The sequence below is a fragment of the Manis pentadactyla genome, chromosome 1 (genome assembly GCF_030020395.1).
Source record: "Manis pentadactyla isolate mManPen7 chromosome 1, mManPen7.hap1, whole genome shotgun sequence".
Lineage (NCBI taxonomy): Eukaryota > Metazoa > Chordata > Mammalia > Pholidota > Manidae > Manis > Manis pentadactyla.
Window position 1 is genome coordinate 116670266 of NC_080019.1, and position 11742 is coordinate 116682007.

Below are 11742 nucleotides of genomic sequence, written 5' to 3' on the forward strand. Positions count from 1 at the left end.
CTAAACAGCCTCTTAATCATTCTATCTGAACCCCGTTCCTTTTATGGCACTGACCATTTATCATATTACCTCCCTTAAAGAATGCAGCTACATGCTACTGAGGACTTTTACTGCCATAATCCAAAAGGGGGACTGATGGTGGAGATTTCCAGCTAAAACAGGAAAATTACTTTACTTCTAACCCCAGCCCCCATACCAGTATAAGCAGGGGTTATGGTCCAAAGCACACTTGGGATCTGCTACCTACTAGAAATTTCCAGATTTGTGCAGATCAGTTTCACCCACTTTACAGCAGCACGTCTTAACCTTCTGTGCCCAGGACCCATTAATCATTTACAGCATGTTGACAGATATTTTAACCAGGGGCAAGGTGAATATCCTTGGTTACAAAACAGAAACACTTGTTTAATCAAGACTTTGTTTAATCAAGTGTGTGCGTGTGTGTGTGTGTGTGTGTGTGTGTGTGTGTGTTAGGAAGTCTGTATAAAATTCTCAGCTGTTGCTTACTATAGCAAGGGATGGCTTCCATGTTTCAGCAAAATGCAGGTGCTCACTGCAATGTTACTTTTGACCCTTGTCATCACACTGCAGTACTCCTGCGCTCTGAGCCCCACAGACTGCAGAGCTGCTGAGCCCGTGGCTGGGGAGGCTCTAGACGTGATCAATGAAGGACGGCGGAAAGGCTACCTTTTCCAGCTGCTGCGGGTCGCTGATGCCCATTTGGACAGAGGGGTGAGGAATCGCCAAAGGCAGAGCTGAGCTGGGAGGCCATGCCACTGGGGCAAATGTGGCTCTAGCCCCTAAGCCTGCTGCTTTGCACAAGGGAATGATTCTGGTCAGGGTTTTCTGTTTAGTTTCTGCTGCTTTAGACTGTTCTTTTTTCCTTCAGACTAATATTTGCTATTAGTATGTCCTCAGCTCTGAATCAATCTATAAGTACTTCTAAGCACTTCTGCTGAGCCCAATGAAATGTTAAGTACTGTAAGAGAAAAATTAGAATGAACTGTGAACCCTGCCCTCAAGGAAATAATAATCAGCTCACATGCACACATAGGCACACTGTGTAAGAGGATATATTTAGGAGGCCAACTGAGTGGCATAGATGCTGGAACAAGCTAATGAAGGGTGATCTATTAAAACTGGAAGGAGGGAGGCTTCATTTAGGTCCCAAGGAATAAGCAGGATTTGAATAGGAAGGTGGCCTGATAAAGGCATTCTAGAAGAATTCCAGACATACTACCTCTATGTGAATAGGGCATTGGAAAAGGGGATGTTAGGGAGTAATTTAAACATAAGCAAGAGGGTTCCAGAAGTTCTATATGGACATTGGAGCAGCCATCAGGTGGGAAGAGAGACTGTAGGCTTATCTTGAAGCAAAGAAAGCCTACTGTTTTCACTAAATAAGATGATATACTTCTTTGGAGTGGATCTGAGTGCTTGGTAGAGATAATGGAGAGAGGCCTCCTTCCCCACCCACAAAAATATCCTACCCTTTGGTAGAACCACTGAAATCAAGGAGGCCAGACGATGGAGCACCACAGAGGGCAAGCAGAGGGATTTCTTCTTGTTAAAAGAGGCACTACAGGTTGTAGAGAACAGGAGGGATTGCAGGAGTTTAGGATTTAACCTGGCACTTAGTGACCATTAGTCCCATGCCAGGCTCTCTGCCACATGTATAGGACCCAGGATGAACTGGCACCCTGCTGACTCTGAGTGGTACTATAGAGGGTGTTTGGGTGAGTGGAGAGGGGACACTGTGTGCCTGAGGAGATGGAGGCAGGTGACAGGGACATGAACTAGGAAGCTATTTCAAATGTTCAGGAATGAGGAAATGAGGACCAGACCCGGGCAGTGGCAATAGGGCAAAAAGAATGAAGGAAAGACATGAGACTTTTCAAAGAAAGACCATTCAAGGATTGGTAACTGGATACCAAAAGCACAGGAAGGGAAGAAATCAAAGTTGATTTCACATTTTTTAAGCCAGAGAGAGACTAAGGCAATGAATAATTATTGGTACCACTGACCAAAGACAAGGAAAGTTGAGAGAGGAGCTGATTTGTCATAGAAAAGAGTGGTTTTAGCTTTGGCAAGTTGAAATCATGGCAAAAAATCCAAGTTCCAAAGTACAGCTGGGTGAGAGGATATACTGCACACACAGGCTGAAGGTGGTGATGTGGCTGTCATCACCGACAATTCTAGGCTTCCTTCTCTGACACCTCTACCCAGACCAACACAACTACTTAGTGATTTTGCCTTTTAAAAGTTGTGAGCAGAAGCAACATCATGACCAGTTAAAAAGAACATTTGGAAGTAGCTCTTGGAAGCTATTTATTCATATAAATAAATCAAGTGACACAATGGTAAGACATCTGCAGTGATTTAGAGAACAGGAATTCTGTTTAAGAAATAAAGAGATTGCTTTTATTGAAAGAGCACCAGTTTCCCACACGCTACTCACATGTTGTTTTCTTGGCATTCCCCAGCAATCTGCAGCTGTTTATTATTTAGTCTTAGATGTGAAAGAATCCGACTGTTCAGTCCTGTCCAGGCAACACTGGGAGGACTGTGAGCCAGCTGTTTCTAGACGTCCATCTGAGCTAGTAAGTAAACAGGCTACCATTGCCTTCTTACTGTTCTTGACTTCTGTCTGCTGTGGTTACTCAGGGTAGCCATATGCTCGGGCTCAGACAGTGTAAGAGTAAGAGCAGCCTCTGTTTCTTTACTCATAAAGACTGTGTTGACCTTGAGTAATATTCTCTTGAGAGTTATACCTGGGAACTCAGTTCGAGATCAGTCTGTGGGTGTCTGGTCCCATGGATAGCATGACCGGCTGTGAGACTGTGGGCAAATCACCTAACATGGCTAGATTTCCATCTCTTTAACTGAAAAATAAGAGTGTGGAAGTTGGAGTGAGTGGACTGTAAGGCCCATTCTGGCCCTGACAGTCTGTGGGGTCTAAGAATATGTGAACTTATAATTTATAATTGAGTCCTTTAAAAACGGGTCTCATTAGCAGGAAGGGTCAAAGGGATTAGTTGCAGTTACTGTGAGGGAGTCTTACTCTGCACAGTGGTTATGAGTGCTCAGATCCCAGGCTCTGCAGCAGAAGGAGAACACAGAAATGAATAAACACAGATATAAGATTTACATTCTAGAAAATAAGATGCTTAAATACCTAGGAGTTTTCAGCATTTTTTTTCCCCTTGAAAATGTTTGGGGTATGGTCATGGTCTGTTTAAACAGTTTCTCCCTGGTTCCCTTGAGGGTTTGGACACCTGTAGCATTGAGCTCACAGAAACAGACTAAGAAAATACAGATTTTGAGAGAGGATTTGGTGAGAGAAACCACAAGTGAATTGTAAAAGGATAGTAAGATTATATTGCAGCAACTTTTTGTTTGCTCATATTCAACCTGAGGAAAGCAGTATACAATAATGCAAACCTCTCTTTCTTACAGGTGATTGGACAATGTAAGGTTATAGCTACAGCACATTTGAATGAATCTCAGGATCTCAGAGTGAATGGCTTTAACTGCACCACTAGTTCCGGTATAGTCATCTGTTAAAATGCTAATATTAATTATTCTAGATTAATATAAAATTCAATTATATAGTAGTATTCATCATATACTACTATAATGTATATATGAGAAATGGTCCATGATCTCATGGACTCAGTTATTATCTTCTCTCTTGAGAAGAGAAAGTAGAGGAAAGAATAATCCCCTATTACCAGTATGCCTTCCTTTAAAGAAATCCAACATATAGAAGTAGAAATGTATGGCAGGCACTACAGCGTCCTTGTAGAGAGCACAGGCTCTGGGTCAGATTTGTTTGAGTTTGAACCCAGCCTGATCACGTACTGGTTGTGTGGTCTTGAGAACAAGTTTCTTAACCTCTTTAAGTTTTCCCTCTTCGTGAAATGAAGCTAATAATAGTATTAGCCATTCAGGTCCTTCTTAGAATTAAATAAGATGGTCTGTGTAGTTCACTTTGCAGAGTATTTAGCACTCAAGAATTGACCTCACCATCTAGAAATTATATATTATTATACAGTTCACAGGGTAATTATACATATGTTATCTCATTTAATCTCACAACAAGATTATGAAGTAAAAATTACAATACCTTCTATTTTAGAGATAAAATAACTGAGGCTCAAGGAAAGTCAATGGTTGGTCTTGGAAATAAAATCAAATTGTGGTGAAGACATGATCCTATCCCACTAGTATTGACTCTAAATTCCATGCTTTTTTAATTTAGTTTTTCAAAAAGAATTATCACAGAATTCCTTTAAAAATAGCAAATCTCAACATGATTCAATATATAAAAATTCAATAGCCAAGCAACTCCTTCAGGAGGTCACCCTAAAGAAGGGTTGAGCTGTATCTTCTTTCATTGGCAAAAACTATACTAATGCTGTCTCTCCCTCCTTGGCAGCAACAGGAAGAGTTTATTAAAATATTAACATTTTGCAAATGATGGGGAGGATGTTATCATGAATAGGGATCACAACAGAGACTTAAGCATCAGAAGGGTCTGAGTTTAAGTTTAGCTCTGCTGACTATTGGCTGATTTGATCTTGAACAAGTTACTTAGCTTCTCCAACCTTCAATTTGCCCATCTGTGAAATGGAAGCTATCATTACTCTTGCCACCGTTCTTTTTATTTTTATTTTTATTTTTGATAATTATTTTTTATTGAAGGGTAGTTGACGCACAGTATTATATTACATTAGTTTCAAGTGTACAACACAGTGATAAAACATTTATATACATAATTCTAGGTTCCAGCTATCACCCTACCAAGATGTTACAATATCTTGACTATATTCCTTATGCTATACATTACATCCCGGTTACTTATTTATTTTACCATTGGAAGTCTGTCCTTTTTTTTTTTTTTTTTTTTTTTTTGTGAGGGCATCTCTCATATTTATTGATCAAATGGTTGTTAACGACAATAAAATTCTGTATAGGGGAGTCAATGCTCAATGCACAATCATTAATCCACCCCAAGCCTAATTTTCGTCAGTCTCCAATCTTCTGATTACCACCGTTCTTATAGGTCTTAAGTACCAGCGTTGGCATTGCTCTTTCAGTTCAGTAACTCAGAACTTCCATCTTCTGTCCCCAGTCTCTTCAGCCTTAGCCAACACCAAAGACAGCCCCATACTCTTTGATTTCTTTGAGGATACCAAGCTCTACAGAAAACAAGCTGACAAAGCCCTTGAGAAGTACAAAAGGGAGAATGATGATTTTGTCTCCTTCAGAGTGGACCAAGTGGAGAGAGTTGTAAGAGCGGTGAGTCTCTGCTGATGTCCAGCAGGAGTCTGAGAGCCCAGGCTGCCTCCAACCTGGCAGGAGCAAACTCGGCAGCATTGACCTTCCCCATGGGCCTTACTCAGCCAGCTGCCTTCCAAATTGAGGCCCCTATTGTAGCCTCAATAGATAGTCTGGAAATATCAAAGAAATGCCCTCCTGTGGTGTTTTACTTTTGGGGGTTGTGGGGAGTGTGACTATCTTCCAGAAAGGAGGGAAAACCCAAACAAGAAAGACAGAAAGACAGAAGAGCATATTAGGGTTATGTGAGCCATTAAAAATCATTTGGTCCTAACCATCTTGTCTTATGATGGGAAACTGAGGCTCAGATAAACTATCTCACCACACCCAGTGATGGGGCTGGAGCTAGACAGTTCACCTGCCTCCCATCCAGGTACCCAGGGACCTCCTACCAAAGTAATCTTGTAGAACAGCTAGTTGATGTTTATCATACATTTTGAAAACACAAAGTTAAATAGATTATAGGGCACACAGCAATGGAATGAATACCATGCAATTGCTAAAAAGCAATTTTGGACATATATGCATTGGAAAGAGTTTCCAGGCATATTAGTAAGATAAAAGAAGGTTACAGAACAATACTTTAGACTGTGAGCCCATTTATGTTAAATAATTAGCTATACACATACATTTCACAACATATTTAAGAAAAGGCTAGAGGAGAAATACATCAAATAGGTGGTAGTGGTACCTCTCTCTGGAAAGAACACGTTGGGTGCAGAAAGGGTGATTTTTTTCCGTTATGCTTGATTATGTCTGTATTACTTGAACTTTTTCAATGAAATAGTAGTCACCTTACCACTTACATGATAAATTTTTAAAAGACAGAGACCACCAGGAAAATGACACATTAGTGATTTTGAATCCTCATATTTCTTCACAGTGTATTGGATAACAGGTATCTACGGACTTTAAAATTTTTTTTCTTTTTATGTTCCTGAAACTGCTTTGATTCAATTTGTTTCAGAGAGGAGGGGAAAGAACCAATTACTATGTGGACTTTTCTGTAAGGAACTGCTCCAGTTACCATTTTCCCAGGCACCCTAATGTGAGTATAATAAATGTCTGTGACATATTAGGCAACATTTAGAGACCACTTACATGTGCCAGGCACCCTTCTAAGTGCTTTACACATATCTTACCTTATTAACATTACCACCACCCTGTGAAGTAGATTTATTTTTATCCCTGGCTTATGGATGGGGGAAACCAAGGCACAGAGAAGTTGAGTGAATCATGAGAATTAAGATTTTATAATATACATGACATATACTTTAACTTAACACTGAGCTTTTTAACCCATTAAGATTAAACTAAAAACTAGCTTTTATAAAGAACCTACACCAAAGTGCTTTCATTTACTTAATCTCATTTACTCCTCATGTGACCCCATGTGACAAATGGAGATGTAACAGAGACCCAGCAAAGTAAGGGTCTTGCCCTATGTTCACAACCAAGCTGAAATTAGAATCCAGTTCTACTGATCAATCCAGTGGGATTTTTCCTCCTAATCATTCATCAACTGATACTCATGTGCCTGCAGGAAGATCTTATTAATGATACTTGGCATTTGCATGGTGACTTGTAGCTTACAAAGCATCTCCACATCTATTTTTGCCTTGTTGGATCCCAGTGACCATCATGCGGAGGAGAAGCAAGTGTCTGCCTCTATTTCGCTGGGACAGAAGGGCCTAGACATTTAACCACTTACCTAAGGACACTTAGCAAGAAAGTATTAGGACAAAGGATTTTAACAGTGGCCTTTTGATTTCAAATCCAGAATTTTTCTGAGACTTAACAACACATTTTCCAGGACCAGAGAGAGGAAGCATTCATTCGTTTCTTCTCTGACTGTTCAATTTTTCAACCTGAAGCAATTCTAGAATATTGCATAGTGCCCACCAGAAAAGATACTTCCCTGTCCCACTCCCATCCCCAAAAATACCCTTAGCTATAGTGGTGTGGGTAATACAAGCCCAGCACAGAAACATGGTGGCTGGATGAGGGGGATCAGTGCTAAGTGTTTCACAGCAGTATTTCATTTAATTAAGTACTCCTACAACCTGTGGTTAGATAGTATTGTATCCATTTTATAGACAAGGACTGAGTTTCAGAAATGTTATGTAACTTGCCTAAACTCATACAACTAGTAAGTGGTGAACCCAAGGTTAACATAGATCTGTCTGACTCCAAAACTCTACTCAGAACCTCAAAGCTTAACAGGCTCTTCTGGAAAAGTTTTCTTCTTGGCCTGGTCTAACTGGATGCAAGGTTTTGGGGCCTCTGGGGCATAAGGGTGCCAGCCAGTTGTAGCCTCTGTCCTTGGTGAGAGTTAGCAGGCAGTCACTTTGACAGAGTCTGTGCAAACCCATTTTTACACTGGCTCCCTCCTTCCTAACACTTTCCTCCAAGGGACTGACCAAAGTTGTATGACCCCCTCTTCTGTACCACTCTTCATTCTCTCTGGGCACAGGCAACTCAGGTCTTCAGTGCAGAAGGGTTGGCCTAAAGGCAAGCCATCAGTGGTGTGGTATTCCTCAGTACCCCATGGGGAAGCCCAGTGCTGGTGACCACCCATGAAGGAGAAGAGTAACTTGCAATGAAGTCCTTGGGAACGTGCTCATTCCTCAAAGTGTTGACAAGGAAAGATTGTTAAATAGCTGGTGGAGATATTTGATAATATATTCTGATGTGTAAAGCTTTTCTTCCTTTCCTGGAAGTTCACAACTCTAGCTAGACACCTTCACATCACCTGCACACAAATGCAGATACATACATACACATACACAAGGACACATACTGAGAAACTTCTCTCTTCTTTGTAGATCTTTGGATTCTGCAGGGCAGATTTGTCCTATGATGTTGAAGCCTCTGACTGGGAAACCCCAGAAAACATTGTCATAAACTGTGAAGTCTTCAACCTTGAGGTGGGTTGCCTAAGTAGCCTTCGTCATGAGCAGTCTGACTAAGTGATATTTTCACACACATAGTATACTTTGTTCTTATGGTTCTGTGTGTGTGTGTGTGTGTGTGTGTAAGAGAGAGACAGAGAGAGAGTGAGAGATGAGGTGGGGGTGGGAGGGAAGGAGGAGAAATACAGAGAGAATAGGTCCCTGGGGAAAAGAGTACAATCGGTGGTATGACACAAAGAGTACGAAATAACGGGGGAAGGGGTAAGATTTGGCAGAAAAGTAAAATCATGACCAGTTCAATCAACCTTTAATAAATTTGAAAATGGCCCTTTTAGCCAGGATTCCAGTGCTGAAACCTAATAATTCCTAGCTTTTATTATTGGGCATAGAACCTAAGTGGAATGAATTGGCCTCAAATGCATTATATAAAGGTATATAAATGAGATGGAAAATAATATTTTACATCTGTCCCAGAGCACTTTGTTCTCTACCAAGATATTCTTCAGAGTGTTTTTCTATCAGCAAAAAACTTGAAAATAATCCAGACATCCATGAACATGACTCCAGAGAGATTTTTTTAAAAATCTGAACAAGGAAAAGAATGAAGAAGTGAAGTGCTCATCCCTTAGGAATAGGAGATGCTAATGCCATAAAGCCTCAGGACTCTGTCAAGAATATAAACTGTAAGGCACTAGTTTTCCAAGTGTTGGTCTACAGATGAGGACCATTCCATAACAAAATTTTACCACTTTATGTTGAAATGAGAAAAATGAGGATAATTAGGAAAGTTTTTCATAACACAACATTTATTCCATCTAAAGAATCATCCTTTACTCTGAAGTTATCTTTCTGGCTCTGGTGTGTCAAAATATTATTTCTGTTGTGAAGCAGTAATGATGGTAGTTGATAGTTTTTACTTTATTTTAAAGGTCAACTTAGCTAGAAAAAAATTTGAAGGCCCTTTTTTTCAGTATCCTACTTTTAAAATTTATTTGCAGAATCCAAAAGTCTGAGAGCCATTGGTCTAAATCAAGTTAACCATCTAACTTCTTTTGTGTTACATGGTATTCACTTGTCTGTGTCCTTTAACCAGGAACACAGAAACATCAGTGTTCTGCAGCCCCATTTGGGCCATCCCCTCCACTCTGATGTGCATGAGAATTCTCCTGCTGGCAAGCATCCATTTAAGCCCAGTGAATCCAGAGATCATCATCATCCCCACAAGCCACATACACCTGGATGCCCACCTCCTCTAGAAGACCAAAACCACTCAGACAGACCACCACTTCAAGCAGGAGCTCCGCCACTATTATCCCCATCAGTGTCAAGATGTCATCACCCTCATTTTGGCACTAATAAGACCCATGGACCCCCTCATAAGCATGGCTCCAGTGAGCACCATCCCCATGGACACCATCCTCATAAGCACCATACCCATGGACACTATCTCCATAGACACCGTCCCCGTGGGCACCGTCCCCATGGACACCATCCCCATGGGCACTATCCCCATGGCCACTATCCCCATGGCCGTTTCTATGACCATGGACCCTGTGACCCACCACCCCATAGCCAACGTCCCCAAGATCACTATCACCCACCATCTAGGCAATCAGAGGAAACAGGTCCAGGTAAAGGGCACTTTCCCTTCCCATGGAGACAAATTGGACGTGTTTACCGACTCCCTCCACTAAAGAAAGATGAAGTTCTTCCTCTTCCTGAAGCCAACTTTCCCAGCTACTCATTGCCAAACCACAGCAATCCCTCAGAGCCAAAGATTCAGCCCTTCCCTCAGTCAACCTCTGAATCATGTCCATGGACATTTAGTAGTGAGTTTACACATGTGTCAAAGTTTTTTGCATATACATTTCCAAAATAAAATATGATTTCCTTGATGGAGAAAAGTAAATAACATTCTGAATTAGAACCATAATAAAATATGACCAGTAATAAACACAAAATTACTAGTTATTTTAACCTTTCTTGCATATTTAGGATAGGGCAAATGTGGGTGGGGGAGAAGATGGCTTGAGGAGAGACAAATGGGAAGGGGAAGAAAGATCTCAGCACCACAAGTCTGTCACCAGTCACTGGGTCACTTGAGACAAATCTCTGATCCTTAGAAGTTCTTTCTTTTCTGGACATAGTTCATTTAATTCTGGAGTCTTTACTTATGCTGTAGTTGGGCATAACAAGAAGGTATGTGTTATCACTTCAAGGATTATTCTTATAAAAGTGACCCAAATTCTCTCCTGCTTCTTATCCTAGTCCTCTAAACTTCCTTTTGAAAATTAAGTTCTAAATTCAGTTATGAAGCAAACAGTGCTCAGGCAAATAAACTGCAAAAAAGGCTGCAGGCATGAATCAGACCATAAATTCAGGTGCACAACAAATATCATTTTATCTTCAGAACAAATTGATTTCTCATTCAAGCTGCCACCCTACTGGGCTAATTAGGAAACTTAACCTCAGTCCTTCTCAGAGTTCCCCCACCCTGCTACTCCCCTCACAAAATTGTGCCACAGTCCTAGCATCCCACACAGTGTCAAGGTGTTTGGGTGGTGGGCATGAGAAGGTGTGATTCTTCATCACTGGTCCACCAGGAACCCCTGCTGAGGGATGATTATCACCCTGTTCATTTTGCCCTTTGGGTCTAGATTATCTTCTTCTTCTGTATCAAGCTGGGGGCACAGGCATCTCTGTATGTCACTAATGGACATGACTGCCAGGAGATACCCCATAGCTTTTCTCTCCCTGGGATCCAGGCAACATGCCCTGAAAGCAGGGCAGGTGTCCTCTGCTTCAGGACCCCCAGATCCTGCTGTTCTTCTCAGATCTTCTCCCCAGGCTGGGGCCGCTTTAGTCTCAGACAACTTCTCTTTATTCAGTTTTGGTGCCAGAGGACTCTTTTTCCACACTCAAATCTTCCATCATTTACCTTCTTCCAAAATCAGGGCACAAGCATTTATATACAGGCTAATCAAATTTTGGGTCCTCTCCACCTGACTTACTGGAGCTGTTTCAGGTGCACAGTGGCAGAGGTAGATTCTTGTGTATGTTGGTAGGAATGGTTGGGGGCAGTAGGAAAAAAACCTAAGGGTAAAAGAGACTTGGGTGAAGTTCTCAGACTGGGAAGAAGGAGGGGCCCACGGAGACACTGGGAGAGTAAGGAAATGACTCACGATGCACAGTCCAGGAGCAGAATCAAAGCTTGGAGTTTATCAGAAAGGTTTCTTAGGATTGATGAGTGAAAGACACCCTTATCCACCAAGCCAGAAACAAAAAGCAAGGCCGGGGGATGCAGGGCTCCACTCAACCCCTCTCTTCTTATGCTTCTTCCCTGTCTTCTCCACCATGGGGAGCTTTTCTCTTTCTAGAACTAATGCAGTTGAATGGAGAGAGGCTGACTTGGCCAGGAACCAGATAAGATGTCCATATTCTCTTTTCCATAGTGCCAGTGTCCTGGTGTGAGGCTCCCAGCATTGCTATG

At 41.5% G+C, this 11742-nt stretch overlaps 1 protein-coding gene across 1 annotated transcript; it reads left to right on the forward strand.

Moving 5' to 3' along the window:
* Positions 1 to 493: 493 nt before the first annotated feature.
* HRG (histidine rich glycoprotein) lies at positions 494 to 10213 on the forward strand. Its single transcript, XM_036875098.2, has 7 exons — positions 494 to 732; positions 2484 to 2600; positions 3457 to 3547; positions 5135 to 5301; positions 6308 to 6388; positions 8166 to 8267; positions 9346 to 10213. The coding sequence occupies exons 1-7, from the start codon at positions 541 to 543 to the stop codon at positions 10129 to 10131; spliced, it is 1536 nt and encodes a 511-aa protein (XP_036730993.2). The 5' UTR covers positions 494 to 540; the 3' UTR covers positions 10132 to 10213.
* Positions 10214 to 11742: the final 1529 nt, after the last annotated feature.